Source organism: Hirundo rustica, chromosome 2, assembly GCF_015227805.2.
Source record: "Hirundo rustica isolate bHirRus1 chromosome 2, bHirRus1.pri.v3, whole genome shotgun sequence".
Taxonomy (NCBI): Eukaryota; Metazoa; Chordata; class Aves; order Passeriformes; family Hirundinidae; genus Hirundo; species Hirundo rustica.
Genome location: NC_053451.1, coordinates 30,776,278 through 30,797,785, shown reverse-complemented (window position 1 = coordinate 30,797,785; position 21,508 = coordinate 30,776,278). Strand labels below are relative to the sequence as shown.

At 41.7% G+C, this 21,508-nt stretch overlaps 1 protein-coding gene across 1 annotated transcript in view; it reads left to right on the top strand.

The window, feature by feature from the left end:
* Positions 1–4,485: 4,485 nt before the first annotated feature.
* LOC120748629 (ovostatin-like) overlaps positions 4,486–21,508 on the top strand; it is a 29,176-nt gene continuing 12,153 nt past the window's right edge. Inside the window, exons 1-23 of the mRNA XM_040055243.2 lie at positions 4,486–4,496; positions 4,618–4,689; positions 6,240–6,423; positions 7,087–7,243; positions 8,137–8,189; positions 8,681–8,701; positions 9,466–9,634; positions 10,270–10,354; positions 11,010–11,127; positions 11,732–11,852; positions 12,081–12,190; positions 13,038–13,196; positions 13,941–14,165; positions 14,378–14,435; positions 15,456–15,601; positions 15,980–16,123; positions 16,691–16,861; positions 17,448–17,568; positions 18,611–18,701; positions 19,356–19,584; positions 19,798–19,924; positions 20,533–20,651; positions 21,272–21,323. Coding sequence (XP_039911177.1) covers positions 4,625–4,689; positions 6,240–6,423; positions 7,087–7,243; positions 8,137–8,189; positions 8,681–8,701; positions 9,466–9,634; positions 10,270–10,354; positions 11,010–11,127; positions 11,732–11,852; positions 12,081–12,190; positions 13,038–13,196; positions 13,941–14,165; positions 14,378–14,435; positions 15,456–15,601; positions 15,980–16,123; positions 16,691–16,861; positions 17,448–17,568; positions 18,611–18,701; positions 19,356–19,584; positions 19,798–19,924; positions 20,533–20,651; positions 21,272–21,323 — 2,725 coding nt within the window. The 5' untranslated portion in view covers positions 4,486–4,496; positions 4,618–4,624. The remainder of the gene's footprint in view (positions 4,497–4,617; positions 4,690–6,239; positions 6,424–7,086; positions 7,244–8,136; positions 8,190–8,680; positions 8,702–9,465; positions 9,635–10,269; positions 10,355–11,009; positions 11,128–11,731; positions 11,853–12,080; positions 12,191–13,037; positions 13,197–13,940; positions 14,166–14,377; positions 14,436–15,455; positions 15,602–15,979; positions 16,124–16,690; positions 16,862–17,447; positions 17,569–18,610; positions 18,702–19,355; positions 19,585–19,797; positions 19,925–20,532; positions 20,652–21,271; positions 21,324–21,508) is intronic.

Genomic DNA, 21,508 nt, shown 5'->3' with positions numbered 1-21,508 from the left:
CACTCTGCTTGACCTCATCTATTCTTCTCATTACATGGCCTTGTGGATTCTCTTGCAGGCTTCCTATTTCTGTTGTTTCTGAAGAAAGACTGATGACTGGTTTTGTTTGTCTTTTCTGGTCTTTTTTAAACTTTCCTTTTCTTAGTCTGCCCTGCTACATTTACTCTCCTATTTTCATCATTTAGACACAGTAAGCATTTTTCAAGGATGTCTGTATACATTATATTACTTCATAGATAAAGAAAAATGGTTGGTATTTCAGGCGTTTCATGATACATGGGGCTGTAATACTTAATTTTTCAGTAGCAGAAGTAAAACATAATAAATATGGCGCTGATACTCGGCAGTTAATTTACTAACAGTCTATCTGTAAAAAACACCTTTCAGGTACTGAATAGTTTATGGTTTGCTCTTCTCAATAGAACAGTGTTACAATGTTGAACGTTACCTGATCTTTATTACTATGGAAAATGAGTAATAGCAGAAAAATGTTTCATCCATTCAACATGAAATGATACAGAACACTCTACCAACCACATTGTGGCCTCTTGCCAGCAAACATTCTGAGGAATATTTTCACTTGCAAACCTAAAAGCTTGTAGAAAAAGATATGCCTAGGAAAAATAGAAGGCTGTGTGGGCAAATTTTATCCGAAGTATGTAAACTTTAAGACATGCACAACACTTTTCAGAGATATGTTGGCTTTTTAAAACAAGATGCTTCATCACAGTGCATTTGATTAATGTGTTGTGGGAAAGCATATATCAGGATTATAATTTCCTGAGAAAATATAGCCTGGGACTGTTGTGAGAGTGTTTGCCTAAGTCAGATGGAAGCTGGGTCTCTGATCCCACAACCACCTCTTTCAGGCACTGAAATCAGACAATTAAACAGGTACTGTAATGTGTGGGGTGTGGTGGATTGTCTGTATGTTACCCCAGGTGAAGCCATGACTTAGAAAGTACTTACAGTCCTTGCTACGCAGTGTTATGCAAATATAAAGTGAAGCCATAGAGGAGAAACTAGTAATTATATATTACTCACTCATCTGGAAAATCCAAGACCTCACTGCTAAAAGCTGCTCATGTTTATCATTAACTTCCTGCTGATTCTCTGACAAAAAGGAAAACAGGCATGACTTAGACCCCTATTGACCAGGAATTTGAATGTTTCAGCTCCACATTCAGACTATGCAGCATTCTGCATGCCAGATTGATATTGTTCATACTGTTTTATTTTCTAACTTGTGACTGTATCTAGTGCCTAGATTCTGCCCATGCAGATATGCTGGGCATTTTGGGACAGTGTAGGGGTATCTGACATGGCCTACACAAGCTAATTGTGACCAGTCTCAGCTTCACAGAATGCTCTGTTAGAGCCATGTACATGCTAAAAACTGAAATACTCACAGAAAATGAGTGGACTCAACTTTGATTAAGAAACTTCACATTGCCCTGGCCTGTATGTGTGCCCAGCTGGAAAGAGAAAAGAAGGCAAGTGCATTTAGTCTGATAAAATGCATTGGCAAATTTAAGTTTATTTGAAAGAAAATTAGCTTGTGAAAAACATGTTTTCAACACAACTCCGATCATCACTTTGACTCATCTATAGAAAGAATGGAGGGAGGGAAAGTATGCGTATATAAAATAGCTTAATAACAGAGAGCTAATGCAGTAACTTTCTGAAGTCTGGATGGAGTGAGTTGAAGACATCGATTTTCTGCTGTTCAAAAGACATGTGACACAATTCTACTTTGAAAATCAAACATATATCTGTATTTGCATTGCTTTGGTCTTGAAGCTGGCACTGCTCCTCATTTCATCAAATTTCTAGCTAAACTTTGATATCCAGTTACAGCTTTCCTTATGCCAATACAGAGTGGGTCCACAGACCGGTTTCAGATTTCCAATACCAAGGAATTTTCTGTGTGTCTTTCTTGTAACTGCTGCTTAGTGTGAGGTTCATTATCTCTCCATGTTAGATCCTGATCTCCGTGCTTCTAGATTATCCTCTTTGACTCCTAGTTTATTAATTATACAACTGAAAAATTATTCTTTTTTCCCTTCCTACCATAGACACCTGGAATAGTTTCCTCTTTGCACTGGGATCTTAAGAATTATGCCTGTCTTGGTACCAATGTGTTCTTATTGCAACACTGTTCCAATACAAAGAGGTCCTCTGGAATCATTAATTACACTGAACTATTTCAATAGCTTGTTTCCAGAGAAACATGTGCTTTTTCATAGTTCTGAACATAGTTTGAAAAGCTATGAAACCCTGGAAGAAACTCTTTTATCTTTTCCTTTTCCATGTCTGGTTGTTAACAAGAAAGCTCTCTTACCATCCTGCTAAAGGCACACAGCACTTAAATAAAGGGTGAGCTTCTGGAGCAATTTACACCAGGACCCTGGGGTTGTTTGCTATTTCCTTCTCCCTCCTTAATTCTTTTTGCCTGTTACTTAGTACCTGTATAAAGTAAGAGACGGGGTCTGAGGCACTTCAAAGCTGCAAATATCTATGACATACTGTTAACTGTCTTCTGACGTCATTTCAACGAAGGCTGGCAGCTTCCTTCACAGTGTGACTGTCCTCTTTGCACACCACACCTGCCCCTCAGCATTGTCACTGTAAGGCCACATCATTCTAGGAAGTTTTGTGTTATATTTTTCACTAATAATATAGTGGGAATAGTAGCTCCTATAGCTCCAGCAGCATCTGGGGCAGTTTTCTTTGTGTCCCAACTTGGCCCCCAGAAAGATCTTAGGAAAGATGAGTGTGTAACCTGGTTAGGCATAGGTAGTTTCAAATGTCAGCCATGCTGATGGAAAGAATAATTTAATTTATTATTAAATTTATTAGTTAATAATAAATAAGTGTGGCTGAATCTTTTCCTGGAAGGTTGAAAGAACATATTTTACCATTAAGGCTGAAATTGACAGAATCTAGCTTTTAACAGGCACACATCAATTTCTACACCGCATTACTATAGTAGTCCTCATTTCCTCCTCATACTCTTTACCACTGGAATAACTTCATGCCCTCTCTGCATTGCTCAACACCATTTTCTGTGCCCCCAGCTCTTTTTCAGGCTCCTAATTACTGCTGGAGTGTACTCAGCTTCCTCTTCCTATTCATAATCTGTTTGGTTGATAAGACAAAGAGGAAAGGAAATTGCCTGTTACTTCCCTGGGGCTGCAGTTACAGACTGTTGTTGTTTGACCTACAATTTTATTTTTTCAGGTTGGCTCTTTTTTCCATTTCCTATGTAAGGGTGTGAATCCAATACCCAATTCCTATGGATTATTTTGTTTCCTTGGTAGTATTATCAAGAGTTTAGCCAACATATCAAGGAAACTGGTTCTTCCCCTCTGCTCAGTGGCTGGGAGACCACAATGGAGTTCTGCATCCAGTACAAGAAAGGCATTGACAGACTGAAGAGAGTCCAGTGGAAGGTCACTGAGATGATCAGGGACTGGGACAAACCTACAAAAGGAAACAGTCTAATTTAATTCAGCCTGGAGAAACAGAGGCTATGTGGGGACATAATTTCAGTGTTCTACAATGTAAAGTGAGATTATAGAGAAGAAAGAGGCAGATTCTTCCTGGAGGTGCACAGTGAAAGGGCAAGAAAAAATGGACACATGCTATAATTTGGGAAACTCTGATTTAAGGAAAAGAAGTGTTCATAGCATGGACGGTTAAGCATGGGAACAGATGTCCAGTGATGATGTGGACTCTCCATTCCTCCAGACACTCAAAACATGACTTCTTTTAGGCTAGCCCTGCTTAAAATGAGCGTTTTGAGCACATGCCAGAAAGTTCCTTTCTATCCAAATTATTTTGTGATTCTATATATTAATTATTCTGAAACTTCTTCTCAGATTTACTAAAGTTCACCAACAGACTTACAAGTCATTTAATGGTGGGAGTAGGGATGAGAGGGGAAAAGCAGACTGACAGACAGATGAGTGAACAAATGAAGTAATGCTATCAGATTCCTATCCCTAGAAATATACTTGACCTGAGCGCTGGCAAAAATGGTAGACCACTAGCCAACACCATTCCTTGCCACATGTTAGTGTCTGTAGTAAAAAATCCAGATTACCATTAGGAGTTTCCTTTAGTGCCATTCTGAATGCAGCTGTAGCTTGTAGATGTATTTTTTTACCCATTCTGGCTCCCATGCAGACGTGAAAAAGCAATGTGTTATGATTATTTCTGTTGTGTGACATGGCTACAGGACACCTTAGCAGAATAAGGAAATACTTAAGCAGTGTCAGATATTAACAGGTTGAGACATTAAGGAATCTTTAGCCAATGACACGATAATCAAAGAGGTAAGCTTCAATGAAACAATCATATAGGCAGGAACCGGTTTGGCTTGCAAAACCTCACAGGGCTATGTGAAATACCAGAGCTTTCCAAAGCTATTGTTTGTGAGCTCAAGGAGTGTGAGAACACGCAGTATTGAGGAAATCGAACATATGCAAATTTTATGTAAATAACTTTCATTAGACGGTGATTGGCGCCGTGGAGGAGGAGGAGCAGCACCATTTCAGGCCAAGTTAAAAACCAGGGACAGGCTGTCATCTTGAGACCAGTCTCTGTTTCTTCATGCACAGACATGTGGTCAAGGATTCTTCTCGGTATTCTGTCCTTGAACTGGTTTCCCATAGTGTCTTCTGAAACGTAAGTGTTCACACATTCTATGTCTTTATGATAACATCTTTTATTGTATTTTCCACCAGTTTATTTCTTCCGCGATGCTGCTATATAATAAACAGGATATTTGAGATCCTTAAATGTGTTGACTTGGATGGTTTGGAATGGTGCCAGTTTTATGGTTCCATCATAAAACTGCTGTGAAATCTAGTGTGAATGACAGAAACCCAGAACTAGAGTAGCTGAAGTGTGATGTGCATGGGTAAAGTGGCAAGGAGACTCAGGACTAAACTAACAAGTAATACCAATAATTAGGATTGATATGCATCAGCAGCACAGAAAGAGCACAGTGTATGGGGAGGTGCTAGAGGCCAGACAGTGGCTGGGACTAAGACTATGCTGAATGGCAAACCCAGTACAATTAGTATTGCTATTAACACTGTCAGTGTCCATGGCTTTGTGCAAACAGAAGATCTCAGCCACAGTATTCAAAAATACACCAACATTAGAGCTTAAACCTTCTCCTCAAAAATTCTAGGAGAAAACGCTATGAAAGAGGTTGGCTTCCTCGAATACACTGATAATGTTAATACTTTTAATTTTGGTCTTTGAATTTCATGCAGCCTGAACTGGGCAAGTGAAGATATAAATAAAGACAATATGAGCTGGCAAAGCTGTGGGAGAAAAAAAAAAAAGGAAAGGACCAGAGAAGAAGGAAAATATTGTGTTATTCATGTTATGCTACAAAATCAACTCATGAATCCTGTCACACGTTGTTTGGAAAGAGTAGTTTGGGTAGCACACTGGTGGACAGCAACAGAATTTTAGACAAACATAGCAAATTTGAAGGAATGTTTTTCAGAGGAATACTCCAGGGAAGAAAGGCTGCCCTAATCATAAAAAGTATAAATAAAAAACTTCAATGGAAGAAAGAAACAAAGAAAACAGCACCTGAAGAAGCATGGAAACAGTAGCATGGAAACAGTAGCATGGAAATAGAGCATGCAGATTAAACTGAGCATTCCCTGGAATTTTCTGCAAAATGGAAAACCAAGATCACTTCTTGTGCATTAAGTGGATTGACTTATGCCAGTTCTTATCCAAGAGATATCCAGAGAATGAAAAATTTAAAGATTGTTGCAACCCTTAACTAGTATTTTTGTCACTGATCTCAAGAAGAAGCTAAATATTGCTCCTCCTTACGGGAGGCTGCAGAGGCTTAAGAACACACCTAGGTCATGGGAGGACAAATGCGACTGTGCCTTAGCCACTCCAGTAATTGGAGCTGTGTAAATACCTGGAATGGAGAGGTGCAGTATCATGCTGGGTAAGACCCTGCACAAAATGATGCCAGTCCCTCAGCTCAGAAAGAATTGTGAGGGGTTGAAAAGCTGACATTTTTATGACTTTGTTAGCATATTATTTAAAACCCATTGAAAGAAATTGAAATCTTTCCGTTGGTTTGAGCAAGCTTTGGATCACTTCTTCCTTTACACCTACAGCACTTCTGTGGTGTTTTCCTCTGCTGGTTGCTCTGACTTTCCTGCATGACTGAGCTTTCTGATCTGGTCTTACAGGCAGTATGTGCTGCTGGTCCCATCGGTTGTGCGGAGCGACGCTCCACAGACGGCTTGTGTGCAGCTACACAACCTCAGCGAGCCTCTGTCCCTGAGCGTTGTCCTGGAATATGGCCGCGTCCAAAAGACTCTCTTTGAGGAACCCATGACAGAGAATGACTTCTTCAAGTGCAGCGAGTTCAAGGTATTTCCTGTTTTGAAACTCCTGAAGAGAGTGTAGTAGCTGGAAATAATTCTGATTGCAACTCTCCTTGCCAGTGAGAAAAAGAAGGCAAAGTGTTTAAAGTAAGATAAACTGTTGGAAAGGCTGAAAAAATAGGAAAAAAAGACATGTGGATTGTAGAAGGGAGCTAGAGAAAAACTTTCCATTCCCATTCACAAAGTGGATAGAAACAAATCTTTAGATTGTCATCACAGTTGCATGCTCCTTATGGAACTGTTTAAGTATCAACAAGAGAACCCAGATGAGTTGTAGTTATTCCCTTTCCCATGATTCTGCAAGATTTGTGCACACAAGAAAAAGAGTCCCAAGGTGAGGTCTTCCAGAATGCAGCAGGAGAAAACACTTTCCAATTAAAGGTATATGGCTGTAGCAACCTGCATGTAGGCAGGGAAATGCATAGGACAGAGCACATCTTCAAATCTTACTACCTGGTGACAGATTGCAGGCCTTCCACTGCAGAAATTCCCAGAAATTATCTCACTGACTAAGGTGGGGCTCCTCGTGACTTCCCATAAGCTATTTTATGACTCAACTGATAGTATCTTACTCTAAAACTCTGGGCATCAGGGAATCTCAGCATGTCTCATTTACCACTTTTCCTCTGGGCTTTTTGTTCCTCTCCAGGTTCCTCCTGCTACTTCTGACCCCATGGCATTCATTTCCTTCTCAGCCAAAGGTGCCACAGTTGACTTATCTGAGAGAAGATCAGTGGCGATTCAGAATGTGGGTGGTGCTGTCTTCATCCAGACGGACAAACCCCTCTACAAGGCAGGACAAACAGGTGGACGAAGGGTTTGAGTCAGCTGGAAAAGTGAGAAACTGAGGGCAAGGGTGGGTCAAGGATGACAGAAACTTACTCTTGTGGAATAAAAATCTCATCTGAGTTTGGGATCATCAAAGTTAGTGAAAAATAGAACCAATTCACAACAGTGCAATAAAGTAGTAGAATTTGTGTGTTTGTACTTAGTTAATTGCATTTACAGGATCTCAGGTTCTGTCAGGTTTACTTGAGGACAGTTAAATAAAAAGATCCTTAAAATACATAAAATAATAAGCTATGTTTGGAGCTAATAAAGTTAATATAAAAATGAAGCAAGCACCTCATTTCCTGTCAACAACTCTTCTTCCTTAACTGTTGATTTATTTCAAAGTGCTGATTCCATCACAATATTCAAACGACTGTGGTGGAGTTAGATATCTCTTTAGCATAATTGTACTTCAATGCTGCACAGAGTCTGCATTTAGAAGAAAGACAGATTCTTCCTTCTCCCTGATTTTTTCCTTGAACTGGTTTGGATAGACAGTTTTTTTAGGAAATGCTCCAAAGAATGGAGTCCTTCAAGATGGATTGAAGGCAATAAACTGCACTTATTACAGAGGCTGCTTTAGTCCAAGTGGGTAATAATTGAAGATATTTCAGCTGACATTTATTTTGGTTTTCTTTTTTCACTGACTAGGATAATCCTTTCATGTTCTCTGGGTATTCTTTAGTTTTTTAAAAAAAGCCTGGGAAAAGCTGTGTATTCAAAATTATTTATTGATGCTAATAAAATAAATGATGGAGGCATCTAAATGTGACACTTGGTACCAGGTTGATGGTTGGACTAGACAGTCCTGGAGGTTTCTTCCAACCTTGATGATTCTGTAATCCTTTTTATCCTGTGTCTTTTCCAGTGATGTTTCGTGTGGTCACTTTGGACACCCAGTTCAGACCTGTTCAGGAGACGGTAAGTGTGAGCGATAGCCAAAACTTTTCAAATATCCTCTTCTGGTACCTCTTCACAGAGATTCTCTCACTTAGATATTGAATAAGAAAGGCCTGGAATGGGCTTCCTGATTTTTTTTAATTTTTTTTTTTTTTTCATTTTGTATATTTGCTGTAATTCCTTACCTTCACACTCCATCATTTCCCTGCCTTTGCAGAGGGGAAGGCCCTGAAAGCACTTGTGGATATCTCTCACAGCACACAGATTTTGTAATTCCAGAGATATAGAAAAAGACTGGGTATTTTTGCAGAAAATATAAATTCACAAAGGTTATCCTCTTAAAATTATCTCTTTAATTACAGAACATGAGTTGTAAATTGTTTCCTCGACCCAGACTTCTCTGTCCAGAAAAAGCTGTTCACAGCTTTCCTTATGTTCTATTGTTTATCAAACTCCACTGTTAGATTATTGTTTTGATAATTTTTTTTCTCTCCCATTATTTCCTCCTCCAGTATCCCAGAATCATCATTGAGGTAAGAGATACAACATGAAATTAAAGCACAAGTTCCTTTGGAAAGACTATGCTTCACAATTCCCCATAGAGTCAACAGCTGAGGAAGACTCATTCCAGAGCACACCATTTAAAGCCAATGGATTTGAGGCTGAACAGTGGCAATATCCTCTTATCAAAGACCAGAGGAGAAGAAATCTGCAGAACTGGAGCTGTTAGTCAGAGATGGCGTGGGCTTGCTGCTCTGCCTTTCAGTGAAGTTCAAGCAGGAGTGTTCTGTCCAGGCTTACCTTGGGAGGACTACAGCAAATAATTGGTGAAACAACCTCATCCTCGTACATAGGCATAGGAATAGCGACTTTCTGAAATGCCACGTTCTCATGGGGATGGGCTAACAATGAATCATCTTCTACCACGTTCCACATCACTACATCTCCAAGCACTTTCTGAGAGAGGCCAGCATAACCTTCCTGCTTTACAATGGCAGTTGAGTCAGAAAGATTTATGATACGAGTGTAAGAGATAGGCAGCCTGGGTCCCGTACACAACCTATGTCCCAATTAGGAACTGTTTCTGGATGATCTGAGGCCAGCTGTCAGTGTAGCTAATTCCCAGTTAAACATAAACCTCGGTTTGTTAAATCCACAAGCAGAGATGGAAAGTAAGCACACGTCATCAGCCCCAAAGCACTCAGCCAGTGACGCATTTAGCCAATGTGTCAGAAGAGAAGCCTGTAAAGAAGGCAAGAAGTGGTGATAAAGGTTTTGCTACATTTCTTTCTTACAGGATCCAGAGCAAAATAAGATCTTCCAGTGGCTGGAGGTGACATCAAAGCGTGGAATTGTCCAGCTCTCCTTTCCACTAATCCCAGAGCCTATTCTGGGGTCCTACCAAATTACTGTGGAGACGAAGTCAGGTCAAAAAGAGTACCAGTCCTTCAGAGTGGAGGAATATGGTAAGCAAAGGCTCATAAACTGCCCTGTGCTAGCAGTGAGGCTCTGCCTAAGTCAGATAAAAGCTACTACTGCAGAGTTTTAGTCCTTTGAATTCTCCACATCATGCCTGGAAAAGAAAGACCTGTAGAGAGCTGGGTGAACTGGTGCATGAGAAAGAGGCCTTCCCCAGCTATCTTGTCATTATTGTTGGGATAAAAGATAAGTTGAAGAGAGGCAGTGTCAGCAATCTATTTGATTTTATTATTTCACCTAATCTGTTGCTTTTCTCCTTCACTGCAACTGGATTGCATAATAACTTTTGTTCTCCAGGGCTTAACTAGTTTGAGACATTGGCATTACTCATTTTTGTTTAAGAAAAGAGATTAAAGTGATTTATCATGGGTTTTGCTGTGACTGTTATAGTTATTAGTATGATCATTATTTAATTTTAAAGAAGTTACTCATCTTACCACTGAAGGTTATTTTTTCTATTGTAATATACTCCAGCCAATTCCTAGTTAGGTTCTTCCTTGATCCATTTCCTCTCCCTTGTTAGTGAAAATACCTTTGCCAGCTGATTTTTTACTGTCTTACACACACACCCCTGTGTCTTGCATGCAATTGCTGATCAGTCATACTCACATTACATTCTCAGTGCTGCCAAAATTCGAAGTGACAACCTCTGGGCCAAAGACGATTTCTTTCTTTGATGAAGAAGTCAGGGTGAGCGTTTGTGCTTCGTAAGTATCACAGCTGAAGACAACACAATTGTGAATGGTATAGGCATTGGATGGTGTGCTGTGCTGGGAAGCAGAGATCCTGCTGCTGGTTCAGAATGTGGCTTAGAGCAATTCCTTTAGCTATGACCTTCATGATATAAAAGAGGGTAACTCTTCTCCTGCTACATAGCAGAATTAACACTGGGAGAGATTGCGTGTGTCCCAACCAAGCACACCTACTTGCTAGTTGTGTTTTATTATTACAGAAAATGAGAGTCTGTCATTAAAATTGATGACTATGATGCAGCCCAAGTGCAGGGTGCCAGGAGCTAAAAGGGTGAATAGGACCTTTCTGCAATATGTTCTGCCTTGTGTAAGGTACTAATGAGAAAAAGCTGCAGGGAATGATATGCTGAGTCCAGCACCGCTTTCCAGCTTCAGACCTTATAGAATGACTCCACCAAAACAGTGGTGAAGCAGGGGTTTTCCAACAAAATGGCAGGAACAAGCTGAAAATAGTAGAAGGGAATGCTACTAGGGCTGGCTGATTCCCAGCTGCTCTTCTGTGTGTGCTCTGGGTTCTGTGGAGGGATTTAGAGTCTGCATTGCTCTGTAAAATTTGCAGGTCTCATGTTAAATCCACGTGATTGAATTCACATGTTTCTTCCTCTCCTAGGTACACTTATGGCCAGCCAGTGCAAGGGAATGCCCAAATTAATGTGTGCCAGCAGCGCTTTTACAGTCCACTGTGCAAACAGAACCGGGAAAAAACCTGTGAAGCTGTCACTGGACTGGTATGATCCATAACAAGTCCTTTCTTCCCTGTCAGCTTTACCACCCAACATGTAGCACAGTATGCAGTGGCCTCATTAATTTCCAAGGGAACACCAGAGAGACAATCTCAGTGGTGTGGTTTTTCTCGCTATCTCACAGACAATGCTGAAAGACCTCACGGAAGGACTGTTTTTTTTCCCTCAGAAAGAATCAGTAGGAAGGAGGGAAGCTTATGAAACTGTAAATTTGTAATCATTTCTGAAACACTAGGGCTGTGTTCTTACCAAATCTAATCAGCAGATCTCTGCTGTGTCTTTGAGGACACTTAATATTAAATGAATGATTAATTTGTCCACTAGCTCAGACTCAATGTGCTGTGGTCACAGAGCACAACCATCATCCAAGATGGGTTTAAGAAGGAGCATGAGCACAGAGAAGACTAGAGGGGTTAAAGAGAGAAGTTTCCAGAGTAAATGATATTGAAACAGTCATCTGGGATGGGAGCTGGGGAGCAAGAGATGTAAGGTAGGCAGGGAGCACTTCAGAGACCCACTAACACACAATGAGGAGCAATTTTGCAAACCTTGAGAAAAATGGGTTTTCCCCTTTGTGCTGTTGTTTCAGCTGGGAAAGGATGGCTGCCTCAGCACTGTCATCTCCATCAAGAAATTCCAGCTTTACCGCAGCTATGCCATGATGTATGCCAACCTCAATGTAGAAGGCATCGTCACTGAAAATGGGACAGGTAACACCAAGTGGATGTTGGGAGTAACTGATTAAAGCTAATGCATGGATCTTACTGATAGGAATCCCCGGGATCACCATCTGTGTGGCAAATAGGCAGCAATTATGGTTTTCTTTGTGTAAGTCTCCCTCCCGAGCATCACCACTCCATACAGCTTTTCAAAAGGAACAGCTTTCTGCCTGGGTTTGATTTCTGTTTCCTCTCCTTTGTACTGGGTGTGTCTCACAGGTATCCAGATGAAGGCCTATGACTATGTTTCAGTCAACCAAGAAAATGACCAAGTGATGTTCACGAATATGGATTCCTATTACAAGAGGGGAATTCCTTACCATGGTGAGGTAGGTACATGAGAGGATACATGTAGACCCAAACTCTCTGAGGTCCAGCATGATGATCTCCCTGTTGTTCCATTTATGGCTGTCACCCGAATTTGCTGTCTGCTTCCCATGATTAATGCTGCATAACAGTGACTGCATAGTTCTCTTAATGCTCCTAGAGAAAAAAAGAAAATTATATCACACCTGGCTTGTCAGGGTCTCTTTTCCACTATAGTCAGAGGATGCCTGAAAAGGGAATAAGTGGAAGGTAAATGAGTGGGGAAGAAGAGTCTTCAAGAAAATTCTTCAGTAATGGTTATGCCTAAACTAAAAGTATAATTCACCCTGTGTTGCATCACACAGTCCCAGAGATGTTTACTTATAGCAGTAGAGATGCTGGAGTACATTCCTACTTCTTAGCAATCTACACATGCAGGATAAACCAGGTACAAAAAAGGACAATGACATGTACAGCATCATCCTGACAGTCAATGGAGACAGTGGGTGTGCACAGATGTGTAGGAGTTAAAAGGTGTTACTGAGCTCCACAGATTGCCTGTGGCCATGAAGTCATCTGGTTGTTTTAAGTGTGTTAATCAATGTTCTTCAATAACTATCCTTCCTCCCTTTGTGACACATAGTTTATTCTGCACTGATGGGAATTTCCCAGTGATGGGAATTTTCCTGTCACAGAACTCCAACTCCCTCAAAATGAGGAGCATTTGCTTCTTCAATACATTTCACTCTTGATTTTTACTCCCTGCAACAGTCTTCAGTGTTTAAGTGAGCATCCTCTAATAAACAGAGCTTTGTTGTTGTTGTTGGTTTTTGTTTTTTTCTGAATCCCTTGGGTATTTGTTGTGTTCAGATCACTGTGACAAGTGTGGATGGTGAGCCTATTGCCAACAGCACTGTCCTGCTGGAGCTCAATGGAGATTATCTGGCCAGCTATACCACCGACAAAAATGGCTCTGCGACCTTTTCCATTGACACGTCCAACTTCTTTGATCCCAGCTTTAAATTGACAGTAAGTAAACACAGGCTACAGGCTAATTTGTGAATAAATACTTCATGGGAGAGAGGGTTTAGAAGGAATACCTGCAAACTCTGTGAAACTCATCTGAGCAAACACCAGTGCCTGAGAGGAGGCACACTGCACCCCAGCTGTGGTTTTGGGTTGTAGTGATCTTCGGTTCTTCTCTGTTTTCCCTCCCCTTTTGAAACTCTTTCTGCATTCATCTTCCTTCTCTTTATTCTGTGTGTTAGAGGACCTTCCTCAGAGACTGCACTGCCTTCGCCATCTAGCCTTGGTGTGTGCCAGCATCTTTCACTGATGCTGACTGCTTCCTGCATTGCTGCTGGCACAAAGTCATGCCTGTTATCATCACATGGTCTCCTCATATTGTCATGCCTTTGTTCTGCTGTGATGGAAAGAGCTGAGAAAAAGTGTGTCATTCAGAACAATGCCATTCTAATTCAGTGCCAGTCCCAGCAGTTTATGCAGCTGGTCCCAAGCCTGAAAAAAACTGAAATAGCCCCCCTATTGCAATGTGCTACGGGCATTTGGATGCCTCACAGTGTCCAGAAGGCCACTCACTCTGCATTGGTGACAAAGACAATTTTTCTTTTTGCTCATGGCTTTAACAGCCTCACAAAAACAGTTTCCCAACAGAATATTTTACAGAAAAGATGGCTTTGCCTCTCACCTGCCTTGCATTTTCTTTTTTTTTCCACACTGTTGATTCCACATGTATGGTTTTCTGTGTTGTAGGTCAAACAGGCACCAGATGAATGTGAAGACTTTATCTGGGGGTTTGATAATGAGCCCAAAGCCTCGTTCCTTGTCCGGCGTTTCTACTCACGGACCAACAGCTTTCTGAAAATCGAGCCAGTGACAGAGGAGCTCAGCTGTGGCCAGCAGCAAACAATCAATGTTCACTATGTCCTGAACAGAGAAGGCTACAGCAACGCCACACACACAAACTTCTACTATGTAGTAAGTCCTGGTGTTACTCCTAAAACACTTTTTTTTCACCTTCTCTGAAGCGCTCTATAAGGAAGAAATCTCATGAGCAGACAGTGTCTATGGATCCTGGCTCAACCTGATGGCCTTCAAGGCTTCTGAGAACAATACTCAAAATCAGTGATTACATGGTGGAAGGGAGAAGGTGCTTTTGACCCCTTTTCATGAGATTTTTTTATGCCCAGGTGATGACACAAGGAAAAATTACTCTCAGTGGCCAGAAGCAAGTCAGCATTTCTGGTGGTAAGTTACAGACCATATTACTACTCTTACTTCAGAGCATAGTAAGTTTTGCAAGTGATGAAAGCAAAAAACTTTGGCTAAATCAGATACTAGTTCCTAAATCCCATGACCTGTTACTGCTCACAGAATAACTTTCTTTTGCTGCAGCATCTAGCCAATCCCCATATAGTAATCAGTTTTATCTTGTTAACAGAAAGATATTTTGTTGTGATCAAACACACTGAACGCAACCTTCATCTGTTTTATTGTATTATTTTATAATGCCAAGGAGTATTTATGGTCTCACAGTTATTGTTTGACATCGTAGTCTTCACCAGCCAGAATAATAAAATGTTTCAAAGTTTGGGATAATCGGTGTCCCATTTGAAAGGGCTGTTTAGCAGTCAACCCTTGAAATTCACTGCCCTTTCAGAAGTCTCCAAATACCCACAAATGACAGTGATCCTGACCTTCATTCTTTCATTGTTAAAAATAACTTTTCTTGCAGAACCTGGTCTGTTTGCACACTTCAGGAGGTGTGGCTTAAGTAAGCCTCTCTCCATATATAGGACTTTTTCCATATTTACCATCTTTGGTCTTAAGCTCAAGTCCCTGTCCATGCCCTTGTAGTTTTCATCCATGTAGAGAAGAATTTTGTATTTCTTAGTGTTAAGAGAACTCTCCTGTAACTCAGGATATTGCTCTATTTCCTCTGGTGTAGGAGGTTCTAGTTTTGAGACCCAAAGGCAATGTTATGCTCTTCTTATAGCAGTTGTGCACAGATTTCCATGTTTCACTTCTTCCCAGCGTAGACCTCTCTCTGCAAAGCACCCTGGTCTCAGCATCCTCCAGTTTGTATCTGCTACCTTGCCGATGGGATCTGTCCCTCATCCACTGAGAGATGAATCTCCTGATATCCAGTTCCCTGGGTTTTAACGGTGCTCATAGGTTATGAATGAATATGTGGTCCTTCCACCAAAGCTGAGGCTTGTCTAAGCTCTTTTGCTGCCTTGTCCTCCCCGATCCATGTTCCTTCCACAGCTCCCAGAGGTACGTTCTCCATCACACTGACTGTCACTGAGAAGCTTGGCCCCAGCGCCAGATTGCTGCTCTACACGGTGCATCCTCGCGGGGAGATAGTGGCTGACAGCTCCAGGATACACAGTGATATATGCTTCAAAAACAAGGTGGAAACCTCTGCTTTCTGGTTAAGGGATATAGCGGGGCTTGCTGAAAAACGGTCAGGAAATGATCTCATCAGGAGCCCTGCGCTGGGGATGGCATTTAGGAATGGAAAAGGTGCAGGTATGTCCGGGATCGTGAGGAGCTGTCCCTGGAATTGGAGCATGTGGTCAGGCTCAGACAGAACTCTGCACACAATGGAGAGAGAAGGGTGGCTCGGGGCGTTTGTGGATTTGTACAAACGGATCCAGAAGGGACATCTAGCGGTAGGAGCTTTGTCCTACAGAGAATAGTGAGTGCCGACGAGAGGTGAGATTTAGATGTCTGCGACAATCCGAGCCGCCTAATTTCCGCGGGGTTTTCTTGGATTTGCTAATTTCCAGGTCCAGCTCAAGTTCTCTGAGAAGCAGGGTCTCCCGGGCTCTAAAGTTGGACTCCACCTGGACGCTGCTGCCAACTCCAGCTGTGCCCTCCGAGCCATTCAGAGCGTCCTTCTTCAGTCTGGGCGAGAGTTGTCTGCCGAGAGTGTAAGTCACGTCCCCAGTCCTGTGTTCTTTTGCGCTAGGAGCAACCCAGTTCCCACCTGTGACGTCTCTGCTGCTGGCTCTATTTTTATTTTTCCTTTGGAAACAGACATCTGTGATTAAAGGAAGGTTTTAGGCAATTGTACAGTTCAAATACAGAAATTGATAGTGCTTTGGGAAGCATGGCAGTGTCACATATACCCCAAGAATATGCCTTAGGTAAATACCTGACAGCATATTTCCTCGCTGTGGAGTGAATATGTCAAAATTGCATTTTTATGGCTAAGATGGGCCTTGGACCCAGAACAAAAGCTGTAGATGACAGCTGTGTGATACATGGAGTGTATCTCCATGCTTTCTGCTCAAGTTCACTCCACAAAACCATTGCAGCTCAGAAGGAGGAGGGTGCTGTTCAGTCCAAATTGCTTATTCATCTCTAGGTTGGCATCACTGGTTAAGCCCACCAAAGTCTGCAGGATTGTTCAGGGACCAGCACAAGCTTTGAATAGCTGTGGTTTCGCACCTGCATGAGGCCTTCTTTGTGCTTACACTAGTCATTCTCACCTCCAGGTGTACTACCAGCTTGGTGGGGGTGATTTATATGGCTATTACTACAATGGGCTCAAGCTGGAAGATGACAAGCCACAGAGGTGTATCCCATCCAAAACAATCTTTTCTGATGGTTTATACTTTGAACCTGTGAATGTCAGTCGTGATGGAGATGTCTACAGGATTTTCAGGGTATGTGGTCCGTGTAGGAGGCTCTTTAAGTGGGAGGCATTCCAGAAGAATTCATCTGCAGTAGCTTTCATTTTTCTCAGGTGGTGGTTCTTACTGCTGAGAGAAGGCAGCTGACGTCTGAAACTGCCTAAAGCTTCCAATCACCCAATATCTGCCTTTTTTCCCCCACCACTTACTCATGAGGTCTGCAAATCACTGCTAGAAAATCACTGGGTTGCTGCCCATGGCTCAGTAAACATTTCCTAAGCAGGACCATGGCCTTGGCTCATGACTCCAGGCATTTCTTGCCAAGATCTGTGTCTGTGATTCTGGCTACTTGGTTCCTGATACACTGGAATCCACTGTCCACTGGCCCTGTGCCCTAAGGCCAACATCAGACTCATCATCACTGCTCTTTGCAGAACACAAGGTGTCACTGCTCCACAAGAAATAAACAGAGGCTGGCGACGTAGAGCTGAGACATTCAAAGCTGAAAGAAATGGGATGGAATGGGATGAGGGAGGGGAGAAATGAGGAACGATAATCAGTGACATGCACTGGCAGCTAATGAATGCCCTGAGTGTTTGATAGATTCTTTCACATTTAGGATATGGGTCTGAAAGTGTTCACCAACTCTGTGCTACGGAAACCAGTTCTGTGCAATGAAGAGAGATCAGAGACGGAAAATTACCCTTCTCAGTATTATGGCGCCAACCTCAAGGCCGCAGGTAAAAAAAGTTCATTCTGTATCTCTGGTCTCAGCCTACCTGCCCTTTAAAACTTGCCTGCATAAAATAACAGCCAGTGTATTGGGGGGTTTTGGGAAATAGGCCTGTGTGCCCCAGTTTTCATCCTGTAATCTTCTCACAGTCCTTGCAGTAGAACCAATTTTGTTTCAGGTGCAGGTGCAGATAAAAAAGACAGGGAATAATGTGTTGCTGCTTTTGTAAACTAATACTGGTTTTTCAGGGGTTTTCAGGTCAGAACCTTCCATCAAATCATAATTCAATTAAATAATTAAAAGTCAAGACTTACAGCATGTGGCACACTTAGCACATAGTCTCCAAAGCCTTTATAGATCAGCAGAAGTTACGATTATCTCTCCATCAAGTCAGATTGCTCAGCAAAAGAGTGCAAGTAGCAGTCATAAGTTGCCACAAAGGAAAGTGTTATTCAACACTAGCAAAAAGTTCTTCCTCATGAGAGTTGTAGTTCACTAGAAGGGGATCTCCAGGAGGTTTTCAAAACTGAGCTGCTCAAGAAGCAACTTGATCTGACTTTGAAGTTAGTCCTGCTTTAGGAAGTTGGACTAGAGAATTACAGGGGTTGCTCCCAACCTAGATTTTTTTTTTTTTTTTTCAATGATTCTGTGATTCTAAGTCATCATGAAGCATTTATAAGCTTGGATGATGATACTGGCTTGCTGGTGCCCATTTTCAAATCAAAGAGAGCTAGTTGTAGAGGATGGCGAACACACTTTTCTAACCAAGTGACAGGACCTTTAAATATGAAACAAAGTGAAATGTCTTGTAAAATAGCTAATATTTCCAGTATTTTCCCATGAGAAAAGAGAACAGATAAGAAATTGCTTCTTCTCATATCCCCATATCTCTTGGAATTTTCCCTGTTATACGGGGGGATTGCAATCAAAAAATGCTCGAACGGGATACTTACTGTTCATTTGTGGTGGTGAAGCATGTCTGACAGAAGTTCAGATTCTCCTCACGTGGTGTCTCTAATGCTGTCCTTTAATCACACCCCCACTTCTAGCTGAGGATGTGATTGTTGGTGGGCGCGGTCGTTTCAGCAGTGTTCGGAAATACTTCCCTGAGACTTGGATTTGGGAACTGGTTAACACTGAGTAAGTGTGTTTATCCTCACTTCTTTCTTCCTTTTTGGGTTGATTCATTTAGCTAGAATGGACTCTGGGAAGGAACCATGGAACACGTTTCCTTCGCAGATGGGGGTCTACCTTTCCCATCTTGATCAATGACAATTGCAGACAAATATTCTGTGCCCTTTTTCCTGTCTTTCTAGTGGGGAGAAATAAATAGGGGCTAAGAGTGAAATAGAAGTATTTTTTTTAAGGAGAGAGAAGACGCTTGTTAGTTTTCATCCAATTTTTAATTCAGCAGCAAAAAAACTCAGTTTATTTTATTTTCTTTCCAGCTCTCATAGCATCTGCAATGAGAATATTTCCATCTTAACTATGCCTTCAGAAGCTCTTCTAGAACATTAATCTAAATTTATTGATTCTAATCCGTGTGGCTGGGCATTCTGGTTTTTCAACAATTGGTATTTATAAATTTAAAAATATGAGTATTTGAGTGCTTTAACATGTAGTTAACCAGCACCTTTATCTTTACTTCAAGCATTATAACATTTTTTTTAATATATGGAAAGTAGAAAGCGAGATGAAAAAAGGAGTTCTAACTCAAGCAGAAAGCCTATTTTATAAGTTGTCTTGGAAAATTCCAAAGATCATTCCTCATTCTGCATTTCTCATTCTCTTCAGTTCCAGAGGAGAGGTCGATGTCTCTTACACTGTTCCTGACACCATCACAGAATGGAAAGCCAGCGCTTTCTGTGTGCAGGATGATGCTGGGTTTGGCATCTCCTCACCTGTTTCCCTGACAGCATTCCAGCCGTTCTTTGTGGACCTCACCCTGCCATACTCTGTCACTAGAGGGGAAAAATTTAATTTAATTGCCAATATCTTCAACTACCTCAACAAGTGTGTCCAGGTATACCAAGTTCCCTTTTACTTCCTACGTGGTTTGCTTGTTTCCCAGAGATCTTTTTGCTCTTGAAGGAGGAACCTCAGCAGAGGGTATGGGTACTATGCTGTGCAAAACACAGTAAGTACTGAGTAATACAGCAGCTTCCTTTGCTCTGCAGCCTTATTTTAAGGCCATTCTCTTTCATTTGTAATCTTGCTCTTTCTTTCCTTGTCTCAGATCAGTGCCATACTGGCACAGTCGAGTGACTATAAGGCAGAGATCCTTTCATCCGGGGGCAACACAGCAACGGTGTGTGCCAATGAAAGAAAAACATATATTTGGGCTGTTAGCCCCCAAAAACTGGGTAAGTTTGTCTTTTTACCACCTTAATTTGATCTTTCTACTCCCACCCTTTAGGGCAGCATCAATAATCCACAAGCAGGCATTTATGGACAGCTCCATTAATTGCTATTACATTTGTTAATAATTTTGGACGGGATTCTCAATGGGCAATAAGGACTCTGCTCCTTCCTGGTTTTATAGCTGTGTTAATCTGTATTGCCTTCAAGTCCATGTTGTCTTTTTTTTTTTTTTTTAAGTAGTTGTAATTACCTGCGTGTGCAAGTGCTCCAAAAGTTGAAAAATTAATAAAGGCAGAAGAGCTATAACTAAACTATTGCAACACTGCCCTAGGCCAGAGAAAACTCAGTACAAGGCTAAGAAGAGGTGGAAACTGGTACTTAATGTCCATTTTTTGGCCAGGATGACCCCTCTTTCACTCCTCATACCAGGGCTCCAGGCAAGCACTCCTTTCCACTAACAAACAGATATGGAATCTCTATGAAAATTGATTTTACTGGGCTGTCTTTAGAGAAAATACATTTCTCAGCAGCTCATCAGCCTAGAAGAGGCAATCAAAACCAGGGGTAGTGATGGGAATTCCTTTTCTTGGGGTGGTGGGTGTCTTTCCAGGCGAGGTGAAATTCGTGATTACTGCTGAGGCCAAACTGAACACCAGAGATACTGGAAACAGCACATCTCCAGAAGAGACCATTTACAGCGACACCTTGTTTCAAACCCTACTTGTTGAGGTACAGTAGGAAATCTGCAGGTGCTTTCCGCCTCATGGAAACTGGAATTCCTGTGGCTGAGGGTTAGAAGCAGTTAAGAGAGAGGGAGGGACTGCAGTACAGTGGGGAGGGAGTAGGTTTTTCCATATCAAATTAACAGTGGAAATCATGGTGGTCACAGTATCCACTGTCCTCCTCCCACTGTCTCCTTCTTGGGACCATAAGCCCATGTTGCTAGAAGGGAGATTTCATACCTTACTTTTAAGCACCTTTAGCATGTGACTCAAATACTAGGGAGGAAGGTGGTGGAGGGAAGATATAAAAGGAAAAGGGTTTATCTTGAGCACCATAAAGCAACATCTACATAGGGTTATTTGGACAAAGTCCTTCTCAGAGGCTAGAAATACCTATTTTTTAAGTGCTCTTTGCGTGGAAAGGTGCTCTAGAAAGGATGTTGGGTGAGAGAGGGAGCCATGGACCAAGAGATGTTCTATTGGAGCTAGGGTAGGACTGGGTGCAAGAGGTACATGGTCTGGATAGCCATATTCACATACTGTCTTGCACTGCTAAATGTCATGGTTTCATGGGGATGTTCTGCACTCTTCTTTCTCCTCCTGACCACTTCGCTGCAATCAAACAAGCCTGAAGGTATTAAAAAGGAGTTGACTCAGAGTTCCCTCGTCTGTGCAAAAGGTAAGACAAGTTCATTCCTTCTTTCCTTCATTCATTCCAGGGAATTAAGTGGAACTGATTTACTGTCTTGTAGATCTTGTCCTACAAAACCAGAGACCTTTCCAGAGGAGGAAACATATTCAGGGTGTCCTAGGGTGACTAGGACACAGGGTCAGGGTGCTAAGGCTAAAATTCAGGATTTTCAG